At 49.7% G+C, this 17,137-nt stretch overlaps 1 protein-coding gene across 5 annotated transcripts in view; it reads right to left on the bottom strand.

Moving 5' to 3' along the window:
• Positions 1 to 17,137, bottom strand: part of DTX2 (deltex E3 ubiquitin ligase 2) — a 64,672-nt gene that overhangs the window by 13,463 nt on the left and 34,072 nt on the right. For 2 of the 5 annotated variants that reach the window (XM_034752381.1, XM_034752382.1), the window contains one exon: positions 8,849 to 8,980. The exons of the other annotated variants lie outside the window; for them this stretch is intronic. In XM_034752381.1, the coding sequence (XP_034608272.1) occupies positions 8,849 to 8,980 (132 nt within the window). The remainder of the gene's footprint in view (positions 1 to 8,848; positions 8,981 to 17,137) is intronic. 5 annotated transcript variants of the gene reach the window in all.

The following is a 17,137-nucleotide window of genomic DNA, read 5'->3' on the forward strand; positions in this document are numbered from 1 at the left end:
TACAGCTCGGTTCTTTAGGGAAGGGCCATGCCTTGGCTCTTCCGGTGGGCCTGAGCTCCAGCCCTTTAACCGTAGGTGGGGTGACATACGCAGCAAGTGTGAGCCCAGGGGACTCGGAAGGGATCAGCGAGAGGATCTACCCCGTGCCCAACGGGCTGGTAAAGCAGCGTGTGTATCTTCAGGTCTCTCTTTCCAGCCTGCTGAGATTAGATCCGGCTGCTTGTGCTCCTGCCGTCCTAGAGAGGGCGTAGTCGCCTCTATGGAAGCTGAGACGCTCCTTTACTTTCTAGCGCTCACGTTTGGTGGGAGCAAGACGGCACCATTCACGGGAGCCTTCGCTGCGATTCTGCTGCCCTCTGAATGTTCGTAGCCTGGCGCTTGTCCAGAGGAGATAGAGGTAGGGGGTGCTGGGCTCCTGGCACCAGGAGCACTGTGAAAGTCTTACCCAGCAGCTTATTTGATGGCTGTAGACTTGGGTTCTTCCCCCAACCAATCGCCACCTCGCCAGGGCTAAGACAAGCTGCCAGCAGGTCGCATGGGATGAGGAAGGGGAAGGGGAAGGAACTCTGCCCAGCCATGCTGTCAAAATCATCTCCCTGCACATCTGGACTGGTCTAGCCCCAGGGACATGGAGTCTAGCCTCTCGGAGCCAAAGGGAGGCCCTCGGGTGGCAGGAAAATCTCAGCTTCAGCCAGGGGTAGACACTGGGGGGAGGGGTGGGTGTTTCCAGCTGCTTGGTACCAGCTGGCAGGAGCGGGAAGGTTGAGTTACCCTGCGTGGGTCCAGGAGTGTTTCCAAGCAACTCCCCCGCTCCCCCCCAATTCACAGGGGCAGCGCCTGCACCCGGACCAGGCTGACTCTCTTTGGTGCCAGAAGGGGGAGACCCGGAGCGGAGCAGCGCTCGCTATGGCATGTGCTGTCAGTCCCCTCTGCCAGTCCCAGGGTGAAGAGAGGGGTCCCAGCTCCCCCTGCCCAGCACTTACCCTGCCAGAAGATCCCCGGAGGGGAAGGGGGGGCGAGGATGTTCTTAGAAGGCAACTGCCACTTTAGCCCAACAGCTGTGGAATGCAGGGGCTGGAGGAGCTGGGGAGGGGATTGGGTTCCACGCAGAGCTGGCAGGTGGGACCAGCCGAGCAAGGGCAGTAAATCTCTCAGGTGGTTGTGGGTGCTGCGAAGACAGCGGCTCCAGCTTTCCTTGCAGGGAAACAAGCCTGCTCTGCAGGTTCTGGGGCAGGCTTGGGGGCAGACAACCGGCCCACAGGCTTGGGAAGCGCTTTGAGATCTATGGCTGGAGAGCACAGGCTGAACCCTAAGGAGTAGATCAGTTACGTGCCTGGCTGCAGGCGATGCTCAACAGCGCCCACTTCTTCCAAGGTGGCCCAGTCTGATAGCACCTCAAGGCCAGTCTCAGGCCCATGGCTGGGATCTTGAGCTCTCACTGTGGGATCAGGCACCAGATACCTCACCCTGGAACGTTTCCTTCTGGGCTGTTCCCTTTTAAGAGTCTTCTTGTCCTCTGGGCTGGGAGCTGGAGAGGGAAAGGAGGCCGACATGGAGAAGGCGGCAAAAGGACAGAGGGAAGCAGATGCCTGGAGTTACGCCAGCAGCCAGGTCTGCTTAGGAGGCACCATAACACCATCGCCCACAGTGTGTCCCTTTCTACAGCACAAGCCAAATGAAAGCTGTTTGCGAGATTCACCCACGTGCGGAAATACCGAGGCCGCTCCTTGCTCAAACCTTCTGCGGCCCAGACGCATAAACCCTGGGTTCTCCCGAACGATTAATGGAGCACCACACCGGAGCGTGGGCTTTTACAGAGCAAATAAGGAGAGATTCCCCGCCCAGAAGAACCCCCAGTCTCTGTTAAAACGAGGACAGGAAGAGTAGGCAAACGCTACAGAGAGGGGCTAGGACAATGGGGTCATGCAGAGACTTCGAAAGCTAGGATGTGTCTTGCTGGTTACAGCGGCTGGGACCCCCCACCTCAGAATACTGATGGTTTTGCCATCTCACAAGCTGGAGACTAGTTCCTATGATGACTCCTCTGAGCCTGGGGTATAAAATGATCCTACACTCCTGTGCTGCTGGCCCTCTGACGCCTGTTGCTACAAATGACACCAGCTGAATTCATAGCCTCTCACGGTCTCTTTTCGCTTTGCAGCTCTGCGCTGATGGAGGGGAGCAGGGTTTTTGCTGGCCTCAATGCTGCACAGACCTGAAGGCCCCGTAGGAATGGGTATGTAAAAAGGCATCACAATTTGGCAGGATGTAACCTAGTGTCCATAGGGAGGAGCGGCTTGGGTCACCCTAGGCAATCCCCTCTGGCACTGCGCCATCCCACAGCACCAAGACGAAGATGCCAACAGGGGCGTGTTTGAGAGCAAGGGGCCCCCCATAGGTTCTCTCTCCTGCTTGGAGCAGGATGGATTCATTCACTGGAGGACTGGCTGGTTTTCTACCAAAGAGGCACCAGATTTTGGCACAATATCCCCATCCATTAGTATTATGCCAATAATTCCCATGAGAAGCTACAAGAGCCCTGAGAAGCTCCCTGCAAAGCTAGAGCATCGGGTTCAAGACAGCTGGAGACAGGTTTTCAAAGATCTCTGCCCCCATATAGGCACCACGGTAGGTGACCAGGTTCTCCAGGAGATATTAGTGTGCCTCATGCAGGCCAGCTGCTTAGCTCTTTTGAAAATTCAGCCCCAATCGTGGGTGCTGAACATTTGGGAATTTGGAAATTTTGAAAGAGCGCTAAAAGCAGAGACCTAAGCAATGATGATACCTACCAAGAGGTCAAGACACAAGCGGAGAACAACCACATTTGATTCAATAGATGTACCACCTTATATTACCCCAATCGGTACCTTAAGGATATTTGCTTCGAGGCCTTTGTCCAAATCTTCTTTAATCTACCCCCACCCTGGTTCATAGAATCTCAGGGTTGGAAGGGACCTTAGGAGGTCATCTAGTCCAACCCCCTGCTCAAAGCAGGACCAATCCCCAGACAGTTTTTTACCCCAGATCCCTAAAAGGCCCCCTCAAGGATTGAACTCACAACCCTGGGTTTAGCAGGCCAATGCTCAAACCACTGAGCTATCCTTCCCCCCTAAACACTCTTCCATGGCTCTTTGGAGTCAACACTGGGTTGAAAAATACTCTAATAATGTTGTCTGTCTCCCACTGGTCCTTTGTTCTTTACTGATCATTTGGGAAGGGAAGAAAGGTTCAGTGTTCCTTCGTTTAGAGGCGTGAGGATAAATTATTTTCCTAACGCTGCCCAGTTGCTGGCGCGAGTAGGAGGTTTATAAGATGAGGACTTTCCAGGGATAACATTTAGCAGCTGTGTTTTGGAGGCTTACAGCAATAACGCACCTCCTTCTGGAGATTAAAAGGAGCCATATGGTTTGCAGCAGCTATTATTTCACACACGACACATGGAGACGTTATTTCTAATTAAAGTCAGGGAAAGGGATTTCTCCCCTCCCCCAAATATTTTTGCACAGCGTTCTCCTGGTTTTGAAGCCAGGGGATTTAAGCTTCAGCTACACTGAGGGCTTGCACACGTCACTGGGGTGTGAATAAGTCCCCTCCCTGAGTGATGTCACTTACACCGACCTAAGCGCAGGTGGGGACAGCGCTATGGTGGCAGAAGAGCTTCTCCTGCCGCCCCCCGCGGAGGTGGATTTGTTGCGCTGACGGGACGGCTCTCTCCCGGCGCCATAGAGCGTCTGCACTACAGATGGAGCGTTTCTAGCGTAGACTCGCCCTCCACCGAAGAACCCGGCTGGGCCTGACGTTTCCTGAAGCGTGCTTTAGGGCAGTCGGTTTTTCCTGTTCTTTGGCATGGATGATTCCTTGTGTGGAGTTTTTATTTTATTTTCCTCTTGCTAATCCCATGTCTCTAGTGACCTCAGAGGAAGGACCTCCCTTGAGGCAATCGGGAGAAGCTAGAAGACCAACGAGGCACGGGACCCTTGGTGGAGGAATCCTTCCCCATTGTAACAGGGTGCTCGGTCCCTTTAAGAAGGAGTTTTGAGCCCCCGCACCCCCATTCAGCTCTTTCCAGGGGCGTGAGTGTGAAATGAACCACGTACAGAAGGAGGTTCACTTTCCTTTAGTTCATCACTGCCACGGTCTGCAGCTTTCTGCCCACCGAAGGACAACAGGCAAATGCTTACACCCGCCTGAGAGCTGGCGGGGGTGAGTTGCTGGACTATGACAGGCGATGGATTAGCCACGCCCCCATGGAAACACAGGCCAGCAACTGGGAACATGAGGCACAGAGACAGTGCAACCCCACCCTGCTCCTGCCCCCCAAAAGCCCCCCTCAGGAGAAGCGGGACAAGCAGGGAAGCTATGGCTGAGTGCTAGCTAGCGAACCTTGTGCTACGAGACATTGTGGTTGTGCTGTACTCTACCATAACCTTGGCTGTGTCCTCTGGTCTCTTCCCCCAGGGAAGGACGAGCATTCAATTTAATCTACCCTATGTGGGCTGCTGGACCGGTTTTCTCCATTGAGCCAACCTAGGTGGTAGGTTCTGAGACAACCAGGAACAAGAAATGCTGGGGGGGGGGATCTAATCTCGAGGTACTCACTGTATTACTTTCCCCTTTGCATTGATGGATTCCGATTCTCTTGCAGAATTAGTGCTGTAGCTTTATACTAAGGTAAAAATGTTGTGTTCTCTGTTTGACATAAGGTAGAAATGCTGAGGCAACCTGAAATGCACTAGCTGTATGATTCATCTATACCAGAAAATCAGCGGCAGAACTGAGAGAACAACAGGGTATCCGCTAATTATCTTCCTCAGTCAATACAGGCTGGGCATTTGCAGAAGAGCACCATAATCCAGTTTGGGCTTCTTCAACTCTTTCTTTTCAACAGCATGTAACTTGGAATTGCTGATGCACAGCCCTGATCTCTTCATTAAAACGCTCTGTGTGATCAGCTGTGAAATCCCGCAGCGCTGCTATGGAAACAAACTGCCACAACACAGGCATTTGGGGTGGCTAATGTAGGACTTAAAACCAGCCATCAGAGAAATTGACAAAGTTCAGCCTCCTGGGTGCTAGGATGCTAGAAGCGACTGATGTTTAGGTTCAGAAAGCAGCCCACTACCACGCCTCTAGGCGCCTCAACAGAGAGATTCGAATTATTTACACGGTTTACTGATGCCTTCACGCAAGGATGCATCAGTTTACAAATCTCTCTGGAATACAAGAATGGGTGTGTTTGTCATACAGCAATTTATGAAGCATAACAGGACCAACGGGATAAAACTGTCATTTCTGATCTTTACAGCTACCAGGTCTACAAAGAATGACTGGGCAAAAGAATAATTACAATGAAACACACCCTTCAAGTAGCCCTGGTTTATTTCCATGGCAGTAATGGCTAAGGATCTCCAGCAGGGACAGTTTAATCCCAGGGAGCTGAATGAATAAATCATACTCCTCTTCCAGGCTGGAGACACCCAACTGTTGTGTATTAATATGGGACATCTGTGCTGGAAAAGGCCTGGCTAGGGAAGTAGGTCCATGCAGCACCCCTCAGACCATGCCCCATTCCATGAGCGATCATTCGCCCACTGACGTGGTACCACCCCTCACTCTCTTTGCTTCAACAAGAGGCTGGAAGAAAAGCTTGTATTTCCTCCAGCAGACAGAGGTGCTGGTACCCTGAGGAGGGTTGGTCCATGCGAGTTACCCGGCGGGCAGTGAGGTGAATTCCCACAGTCGGGCTGGCAGGCAATTGGCAAGTCCCAGCAGGCAGACTGGGGCAGGAGGATTCAGCTAAGCGTGTGTAGTCTAGGGCCAGCTCCATGCAATGTCAGAAAGCCCCCAGCTATTCCCCTGCCAGGCTGGAACTGCTAAACTCATTCAGTGACTCACACATTTGGGCCCAAGGCATGGCTGCGGGAAGCACGGCTCCATATTTGGGCTCAGTGAAGCTAACAGCTCTAGGCTGCACGTGAGGATCACTACAAAAGAGATCTCAGCCAGGGCGGAGCTAAACGCCCTCAGCAAATGGGGGAGCATGCCTGCTTTCCCAGGGGGGCCCTAGGGCAATACACACATGCTCCAGCTGGATCAGATGGAAGGAGCAGGGCTAATGGATTAGGCAGGAGGGCGACATGACATCCGTCATGGAAACACTGACCCCTCTGTTCTCCCTGAGACCGACACCCTCCTCCCCCTTCCTCTGGCCCTTCTGTCGGCTTCCTGGCTCATTCCCCATCACCTTGAAACTCCCAAGCCCTGAGTCCGGCACAGCACCGTCTTCAGCCCACTGTCCTGGCCCCATTACCACCCCTCCCGCCCTGCAACGTGACGTCCACCGAGCTCCTGCTTCACAACCAGTCAGTCACTCATAGTGCGATGGTGCTTAGAGGCTCCCCTTGCGCTAGGCGCTGTACAAACCTACCGTCGCTGCCCCACAGAACTTACAATTGGACCGAGCTAGGAGGATCTGTCTAGGGCCGGAGCCTCAGCTGGGGTAAAGGAGAACAGCTCCATTGAAGTCAATGGGGCTATGACCAGAGTTTAGACCTAATCACCCATTACACCCGCCACACCCGTTCATTGTGCTCGGCCTGTTTCAGCCCCGCCTGGTGCTCTCCTCCACCCTGTTCCTTCATGCTGCTCCCTGTCTGTGGGAAACCTCCAGCAGGCCAAGCAACCTCACTCCCTCTTCAATTCCTCCAGCTGCAACTTGTCCTCCTCGGCCTTTAATGCAGCTTGAACTGCAGCAGAATAATTCAGAGTCCTAAACAAGTCAAACTGGGACCCAGGGAGCCCAATTTAAGCTTGTGGGCCCAGATCCTCACAAGAATTTCAGCCCCCAACTCCCATTGAAATCAATTCAGTGCCTAAATACCTATGAGGATCTGGTCCTCAGTCACTTTGAGGGCATCTTCCCGCCCCCCAATTAGATCAGAAGCACGTTGGCACAGGCACTCCTCTCTGTATATGGGTGAGAAGTGCCAGGCACCTGTTTCAATCCTCCACATTCTGTAATAATTAATGCCAGGAGCTCAATGCCCACACTGCCAGGGCGGAGCTCTTCACCCAGCTCGGCCCTTCGTCACAGCTCTCCATTTCCACGCTATGCCTCTTCTCCACCTCTTCTCTCTTGTTCCTCCTGCCCATTCCGAAGTCTGGTGTCCCCCACTCCTTGCTCACCCTCCCTTCCGTCCTCTCCTCTTCTGTTTCGCAGCCTGGTCTCTCGGTCCCCTTTCCCTTCTCTTCTGTTCCCCTCCTTTCATTACTCCCCCAGCATCACTCGCCTCCTGGGGTGGTGTATGCTCATTCCATCTCCCTCTCTAGTCCCCTGATCTTCACCTTTCTTTCCCCCCATCCCTGCAACCCACTTCCTCCTTCCCTCCATTGACTGCCAAGATCTCCAGTATCTCTCCCCCCCACCCACGTCTTCATAGAACCTTTTCCCTCTGCCCCTTTAGTGACCCCATTTGGGTTTCCAGATAGGAGGGGTCGCCAGTGGCACATGGTTGGACAAACACCTGTCAGGGAAGGTCTAGGTGTACTTGGACCTGCCTCAGCACAGGGGGCTGGACTAGATGACCTCTCCAGGTCCCTCCAGTCTGACATTTCTATGAGTCTATGCTGCTTAAACCTACTGTGTTGCCTCTCAGCCCTCCTCCCCCATTTGCAAACAGCCCAAAGTGCAGAATGGGGGAGGGGGCCGCACTCTGATGGGAGGCGTGGCCAGGCAGAAGTGGCCCATCCCCATGACACTCCCTTGCAGCTCAGGCTGCAGCTTTGGGTACAAGACCCGTTCTTTCTGATACTGTAGTTCCACGCCAGGTGCCCTCTTCAGGCAGAAACCTGGGCCCAGCACCTTCACCCAGGCCGAGCGGCTTAGCTTGGGCCGGGAAGGGAAACTATCCCAGTGGCTGGGCTGGCAAGTAGAGTCAGCACACTAGTGCCAGGATGGAATAACCAAGATTTCCACCTTAGCTCTACCGTTGGCTTTTCCCCATGGTAGAGCCCGGGGCTGGGCTGGCACACACAAACACGCAGGCCCGGCTCTCCGGTGGCTTGTGAAACAATGACCTCCACAAAGCTGCTTGGGAGACGGGGAAGAGCAGGAAGCGGAGAAACCACGGGGGAGATGACTAAGCCTTGCAGCAGGGCCCCGGTAGCTGCTACTGCTGGGTAGAGATACTGGAATCCAACAGGCAGCCGGCCCCGTTCCACCTACTCAACCCAATGCTGAGCTGTAGGAAGTGGGTTTAACACATTTCATCCAGCAAAGCCCTAAATGGCCAGGGACTGAGCTGTCTGAAAGGCACCTCTTTCCCTGTGCTCAGGGAGGACCAGCAGGGCCACCCAAGCTGAAGACCCACTGGAGAGCAGCTGAAGGATGTATTCCACAAGGGGCCCCCCCCAACTCTGGAACTCACCAGCTCCCTGATCAGCAAGGGACCCCAGCACACTGAGTCCTGGGCCATGACTCTCTTTGGTGCTACAGTAATACAAATAATAGATAGTAATCACTGACCTTCAGAGCCCTGGCTGTCAGGGATAGAGGATCCCGGTGGGACAGGTCTGCACTAAGTGTCTGGCTGCCGGGTTATTCAATATGTTAATTACCGGTTGAAAGGGGCTGGGTTAGTTAGAGGCATGGTCTATTTTTACAAGCTTATTTTCCGATGTGTCAAGGAGCGTTTAGCGCAAGGGAGACGAGCTCTGCTCCTCTTTATGAAATGAGTGCACCAATCACGGCAATTTAGACAGGCAGGCCAAGGGGGGGAAATGAACAGTGAGCGCAGAGATAAAGAGAAGGAGATTGAAGCAAATACCAGAGAGTTTGAGCAGCAACTACCTTTCTCGGACACTTTCCTCCCTTCCTTAACTGAGCTGGTTTTTTTAGTGGCTCTACGGGTGCTGGCAGGTTGTGGCGCACAGGTCAGACGCACAGGAAGTCCAGTGGCTGACATCAGCATAGCCGTCATGCCTACAGGGGACACGAGGTCAACATGCAGGAAGGAAACAATGCGGAAATAAATTTATTTAAAGGGGGAAAAAAAAAAAAGGAATAAATTTTTCAAAGAAAATAAAAAAAACCTTGATTCAAAGAACACAAAGTATTTGTAAAGCAAATAAATGGGAAAGGTGATTCAGTTTGATTTCAGTGCAAGGACAGGAACTGGAGAATCCAGAGGAGGAACGGCTTGGATGGTAAATTAAAGCGGAGGAATATGTTCATGAATCCGATAAATGCTACCCGAAGCCGCTGCTTTAACAGAAGGCCTGTCTTCACCTCGGACTTGGAGTCTACGGATTAGCGTAGACTTAGGACTCCGCTAGTTAGATGGTAAGTGCCTCTACAGCTCAGCTCTGCAAGGTGGGGAGTACTTTTGACTCCACATTAAGAGGCTCTGCACTTTCCAAATTTGTTCCTTCGGCCTGGTCCACACTAACCCCCCACTTCGAACTAAGATACGCAACTTCAGCTACGTTATTAACGTAGCTGAAGTCGAAGTACCTTAGTTCGAACTTACCGCAGGTCCAGATGCGGCAGGCAGGCTCCCCTGTCGACTCCACGTACTCCTCTCGCCGAGCAGAAGTACCGCGTCGATGGCGAGCACTTCCAGGATCGATCCCAGAAGATCGATGGCTTACCGCCAGACCCGGAGGTAAGTATAGACCTACCCTTAGATTGTAAACTCCTTGGGGCGGAGACTGAGGGCCCTGCTGGTGTAAACCTGGGGTGGCTCAACTGGTTTCAATGGAGTTACACTGGAGTCACACCAGTGCAACAGCAGAATTGGGCTCACGGTCACATTCTAGGCCTCATACAGCCCGGGACACGTCGTCTGCACATTGACCCCGATTCATTAAAACACTTAAGCACATGCTTAGCTTCAAGCATTACGGCACCCCATTGACTTCAGCCGGATCTCTTCGGGGCTTTGCTAATCAAAGGCACAGGAAAGCACTGTCCTACGACGGATTTGTTGAATTCGGTTAATTATTCCTCTTAAAAGGACACCTGTTCCCTAAAGGGAAATTGGCACAGACAGAACTTCAGGGTTGACTCTATTGATCTAATGCTGCAATATTCACTACTGAAATACAGGCCAGTTACAATCCTGTAATGTAACGTAATGCAATCTAATGCAATAAAACTGCCCGAATGCGGATGTATTCAAGGAACCGCCTGCCTGCCTCACTCCCCAACAGAAGAGTATTCTACCCTGACAGACACCAGGATATTTAGAAAATCCCTTTTAAATGCAGCTCTTGACAGTGGTCAACATTTAGCAAGAGTTACCCACCGGGGTAGTACATGAGATGTAGCGATGTGTATTTCCTTATTAGGGTTTCCCCTACATGGGGAGTGTTGGTAACCTATGGCTTATAACTCTGTTAGCTGATATTTTAAATTATTTTGTTTTTCAAACCCTTGTTCGGTTGGGGAAGGAAAGGCAGCATAAAAGATGCACAAAATGAAATCGTTCTTTAACTAGTACAATAAAATATCAGATACATGCACATAAGCTATAAGCAACTGAAAACAGGGTATTAGCATGGGACATCTCAAGAAACCTTAAGTACAGGGGGACACTACCAGCTCGGCCTAAAATATAAAACTCACTAAGAACATCTATGGACTTTGCAGAGTCAAACACCCCCGTGAAAGGTCAGGGCGAAATGCTATCCAATAAGAATTCTCCACTCACAGCAATGACGGCATTCTGTAAACACTATACAACACCTTACAATAACTCCTAGGGTTCCTTCTTGTACAGCTACGGACAGCCTCTGACTAAGACCTGACAACCTTAGGATCTGATCCAAAGCCCATGGAAGGTGGGAGACAGGAAAGATTATTAACCCCTTTTACAGATGGGGAAGTGGGGCACAGAGATTAAGTGACTTGCCCAAGGTCACCTGCAACACCTATGGCAGAGCTGGGAATTAAACCGAGATCTCCCAAGCCACAGTCCATCATCTTAACAACAAGATCATCCTTCCTCTCTAACAAGCGACTACCAGAGATGCAAGGCAGTGAAGAACTGGGCCTGATATTTGTATCCTTTCTACAGCATTGCAAAAGCTATCACAAATTGTTACTCTGACAGGCAAGTATTATGGTGATGGGCATTTTAGAACTGTATGTCAGACTAAAACAGATGATTTCAAAGGCAACCCCTTTGAAATGGAAGATTGAAGGGGGGAAAATGAGAGAAAAATAAAGGGAAGAGGAAAAAAGGATAGAAGAGAGAGGAGGGAAAGGATTGTAGGAGATGAATGAAGTTCTATCAAAGATCTAGACACAGAGTACATGGATAAACTACAAGCCACACTCCAACAGACAGGAAAGATCATTTTTAATGAAATCTCTGAGGAATGTCAATCTCTGGGTTTCCTTTCACATCACTCCTGCTTACCAAGAGACATGAGAAAACGGAAGCTCTCTGCCCTCTCACCAGCTAAGGGCCTCTGCCACACACCGTGCTGGAGGCCAGCACTCCGGATCTCCAAACAGCTTCCACCGTGGTGGACTGTGACACCACAACACACACGCACTCCTTACGCAGCAGCCGTGGGACAGGAAATGCAGAGAGTCCCCTGCAGCTGTGGGGTGTTGACAAAGGGAGACTCTTGATTTTTAGTGGGTGAAAACATTAAGCTATTAACCTATTGTCCTGGTAACGATACCAGAACTAGGTTCTCAGCGGTTAGAAATCAATATAACAGTCAGAGCTACGCCAGTTTACACAAAGCTAAGAATCAGGCCCATAAACTCACCAATGAAAAATGCCAGTCAGAACCGAGTGTCTTTTTAATCCTGGACTAAAAACCTGGTTCCTGCAAGACTGCTGGTACTCTTCAATTTCCAGGAAGCACCGAGCAGGACTAGACCTGAAATCCTTTTGCAACATCCTAAGCATTTCCACAGCAATGGGATACGGCCTTCTTTTCGTTAATGGCGAATATGTGGGGATCATTTTTATTCCAGCCTCCTTAACCTCACCATTGCAACCACGCTATTACCGACTGGCTGCACATACGTTCCACCGGCCACTTTTCATTGGCTGGAGGGCGAACAAATTCATCCTTAGCACTGGTGGGTATGGACCCAGAACAGCATTCAATTTGCTTTACCACGTTTATTAAGGATTTTGGCTACAAAAACTGAAGTGTTTTGTGCCTCTCTAGACTGTCAAAATGGTACTAAGGCAGGAAGATTCACAAATCCACACTGGAATATTAGCCCTAGGAATAATACACTTTCGTATTCAGAAGGAGACAAGATATTTTGTTCTCTGTAGTACCAAGGCATCTACTGGTTACATTTTCGAACAAGCCCTTCGCACTGTCTCCCATGCTGCCCCTGGCTCTTGGGAGGAGCTCCCTGTAAAGCTCTGCAGACCTATCTTATTAGCCTCCTTCAAATCCCTCCTCAAAACTCCCCTTCGCCATGAAGCCTACACTTGACAACCGTTGGAGTGCTGGTGTGCTGAGTCCACTGCCTGTCACCAAGAGTGCTTCGTTGCTTCCCTGTACATCCCTATTGGTCTGAATCCATTTGCCTCTTGTCATATTTAGAATGTAAGCTCTTTGGGGCAGGGACTATCTTTTTGTTCTGTGTTCGTACAGCTCCTAGCGCAATGGGATCCTGATCCATAACTAGGGTCCTAGATGCTATGGTAATTAGACTAGTTCTCAATACAGAGCTTTTCATCTGTAGATCTCAAAGCATTTTATAAAAGGTCAGTTTCATTACCCCCATTTTACAGATGGAGAAACTGAGGCAAGGTGTGTGGAAATGATTTGCCCATGGCTACTCTGCAGGCCAGTGGCAGAGCCAGGAATAGAACCCAGGTCTTTTGAGCCCCAGTCCAGTGTTCTAGCCACTAGGCAAAATTGCTTCTGATAAATACTAAATCAGCCTACAAGTTTCTGATCAGGCAGGGATGTAAACACAGTTCTTCCGCTTGCCACAGAAGGAGAAATGATAGAGCTCCTCTTAACTGGACAATTTGATTATGTTAATTAATCAGCTAAAGTTTGTAAGGAACTTCGAACAAAGTGCTACACAGGATCATCTTCAAATGTACACAACTGATACGTAACTGAGAAGTGAATTAATGATCTAAGCTTAATGGCTCTAGAGAAGATCACGGAAATATTGTGCGTATGCCATTAGAAAGCACAGGAGCTGAAGAACTGCATCTGAAAAAACGGAGTTAACAGATTTTTACGGCCACAAGGGACCATTAGGATAATCTAGTCTGACCTCCTGTAGAAAACAGGCCATAGAATATATCAGTTTCATTAGTTAATCTTTACCAGTGCAATATTGATCCCAGTGTGCCTCTTGGACAATACACTAACAACGCATATTAGAGGTGATGAATCATCATAAATAAAATAGAAATGTATGGCATGAACTTTATACCCACACAGCACGTCAGGAGGTGAAACCATATCTACTATTCAACATAGACAGCAATGATCACATGACATCACGAGCGATTCCTCCTTGGAGCATCTATAATGAAGGCAGGAAGATGAACTACTGGGCTGTCCTCCTCCTCTACTGTCTGTTGTCTTTGGGGAAGACACGTGGAAGAGGAATCAAACGCAGCACGAAATGAAGTGTGCAACAGTGACAAAGCACATCCTTCCTGAAACCAAGGAATCACTGAGCAAGGAGCCAGTCACTTGGTGCATCACTGTTCGGGCTCACTCACATTTGAATCATTTGCGTAGCCAGCAGCTGTTTTTCCCTTAAGCTTCTAATGTAACACAGGAAATCTCAGCACTCAGCAATCAACCCTTGTGGAGCCGGACGGTAAAAATGACTTGTGATGCTTCCTTATGCAGATAAGCCGGCTTTGCTGTTGAAACTGTGGCTTATCATGCTCGACTCCTCTTCAGCACCCGGAAATCACTGGGTACGTCCACACTGCAATCAGAGACGTGACTGCAGGTTGGGTAGACAAACCCACGCGAGCTTAAATTTAGCTTGCACAGCTAAAAAGAGCAGGGAACCAGCAGCAGCCCAGACTGTACCAGCCCACCTGGAACCCGGGGTACGTAACCACGTTCCTAGCTCAAGTCCGTGCCGCGGTGGGCTCCTGGCTATTTTTAGCTGTGCTGGGCGGATTAAAGCGAGCGCAAGTACGCCTACCCGAGCAGCCCTCTGATTGCAACACAGGTCAACCCAGTGACACTGTTAACTCTGTCTCATCACTGGGGCTCTTGGCTCAATTTAACAAGACGAGGGAGCCAATTACGTTCGTATCCATTAATGACAAGTATTTATAGGCATGCGCTCAGCCTTAGAACCAGGGCACATATTACAAGGCTCAAAGAAGAGATTTCTGACTCTTTCTATGACCACGATGATCTACGTGGGGATGAAACAGAAGAAACAGCACACGAGGAGGAGTCGTGATTTAAACTCCGTCTTCCTTAAAGTTGGCTAGTGAGTGGCAAGAGCTTTTTAAGGAATGCAGATTTCCCACTGCAGGAGAGCGACAAATGAGGGCTAAGCTTTTGTCTAGGGACAGGACGGGTTTGTATTTTCAGAGCTACTCAGCGGGTTAGCCATGCGACACATACAGCACTGCAGCGGCACCAATGCATATACTCCCCCTCCCGGAGAGGGAGTGGCTATATCCCAACATAGACCAACCCTTAGGGTACGTCCAGACTACCCGCAGTATCGGTGGGTAGCGATCGATTTATCGGGGATCGATATATCGCGTCTCGTTAAGACGCGATATATCGATCCCCGAACACACTCCCCGTCGACTCCGGAACTCCACCAGAGCGAGCGGCGATAGCGGAGTTGACGGGGGAGCCGCGGCCGTTGATCCCGCGCCGTGAGGACCCAAGGTAAGTCAATTTAAGATACTTTGACTTCAGCTACGCTATTCACCTAGCTGAAGTTGCGTATCTTAGATCAATCCCCCCCCCAAGTGTAGACCAGCCCAAAGTGTCAGAGCCAAACTGACATAACTCCACTGACTCCAGCAGAGAATTTGGCTGCTGTTATTGGGTCTGTGTTGGAATTTGAAAATCTACCTCCAGTGCAGTGCAGAGCTTAGCATGTTGTTTGTGCATACAAACTACACGTGTGTTGTAAGCCAGGTTAGTCTTACTCTGGCAATGGTCACAGCAATCAAGGATCTAACTGGTCTCCCATTCAAAGAAATTCTTACTGTTTGGTGCTGTGCAAGGACTGAGGATGGGGAGCACCCATAAATAAAAAGGAATGTGGCAGGGTGTGTGCATACAGGCTGGATACGTGAGCAAGCTATAACACGTCACTTTGTCCGGCGGCCAGTTTTTGTTCAAATGTACTTTAGAGTTAAGCCTTGCATGGGGACCAGAACTTTCCTTTGAATAACAATGGAGATCCTATGCAGTATTGCCAACTCTCACAATGTTAGGCTGATATTGATCTTGTGATATTGAGGGGTTTTTTTCCAAAGCCCCAGCCCCTGGAATCATGTGAATACATGAGACTCTCAGCTTGCATTTTAAAAAAAGATCATTCCTGACCTCCATGGTTATGGAGATTTAAAGTTGGAAACCAGGGGCCATGTGCACCTTAACGTATCAAAAACCAGGAGGTAAAGACAGAGAACCCCAAAGTGTACTTTTAGTTACAAGGCCCATTTCAAACATGTTGAGGAGCATCTCTGACTGGTAGGCTAAGCTCCTGAGACACCAGTCCATTCGTCCCAGAATATAACTAGTTTCCTAATGAATGGACAAAATGAGAGAGAATCCAGCATAGCAATAGATTTATTACTCTACAGCGGCTGGCTAGCCTTAGTTTTGTGACTGTTTTTTTCACCCCAGAAGGGCCTCTCTCTGCACAGCCAACAAGACTGGTGGTATAGACCATCACTGAACTGCCTCGGTGAGGTTCTCACATGGCTCTATGGATCTCCAGTGACCTGCACAGCCCTTCCCGCTGATCCACAGAACAAAATCGTTTGAGAACTGCGCAGTGGAGCTCAGAAGTGTCCAAGGAGGGGATCTTTGCCTTATTAAGTCACCTGAAGCATGAAAAGTTGGGGAATCAAGATCAACAGAGGCTTTTCAAGTTTCCAAAGAGGTGTCCTAAAGTTACCAAAGACACAGTAGCCAAATAAGATGGGAAAGAGAGGTCACCAATTAAAGGCCGCGTCAAGTAAAGCCTTGATGAAATTCAGTATTCTTGTCCCCAAAACTCCACTGCCTGGTGTTCTTCATAGATGTTCCTGGGCATTTCCTTTCCTTACACAGACTAGTTAAGCTACCCACACCTTTCCTCTGTGACTTCTTTTACAGTCACGTTCTAATATAGATTTTCTGCTGAAAAAGAAAAATCGTGTACTGTTGTAGCTCCCTCAGACCTTTTAAAGGCTGCTACCCTGAACCAAAGGCAACATGGTGCTTCCGTTAAAGATGACCACCCCCCGCTCCAGTCAAAGGCAGGCCATGTAAAGATTCAGATCTAAACAAGAAGAGCGTTTGCCTTTTAGGAGCTAGCATTTGCCCATCGATCACGCCCTCGTCTGAGCATTTCTGGACTCCAGTAGTGCAGAGTGCATCTTGTCAGCTGCTTTACATATGATCTCACAGACCTTGGCCTCATTTTTAAACTAAAGAGATTTAAAAAGTTTTAAAATTCTCATTCCTGCCTCCAACAAGAGTAGAAGAATTGATTGCAAAAGTGACTTTTTAAACCAAGGGGGTGGTAAAAGGCTGGTGCTATTGGTTACCTCCTGGAGTTCCTCTATATTAAAGCAGGCCACCAGATGAACAATTTGATCAAGTCCAATTGCCTCTTCCAAACTGAGAACGGATGACCCGTATATGGAACATACCAGCGGCCGATTCAGCTTTGTTGAATCTAGACCTATATGGTTAACCCAGGCGTTTCCTTTGTAACAGTGCCTATAGAATAGGTCCATTTGACACGTCGCTGCATATAGTAATGAGCCAAATTCAGAGCATGTATAAAAGGTGAAACGCCACTGAGGTCAGCCACTCATACCAGGTCTGAGTCTGGCCCAATGGCTCATGTCCATTAAGTAGGTTTGAGAACTTTTAGCAGAGGGAGGGATCGGATTGGCTGAACATTTCGAGGATTTCCAAT

Source organism: Trachemys scripta, chromosome 18, assembly GCF_013100865.1.
Source record: "Trachemys scripta elegans isolate TJP31775 chromosome 18, CAS_Tse_1.0, whole genome shotgun sequence".
Taxonomy (NCBI): Eukaryota; Metazoa; Chordata; order Testudines; family Emydidae; genus Trachemys; species Trachemys scripta.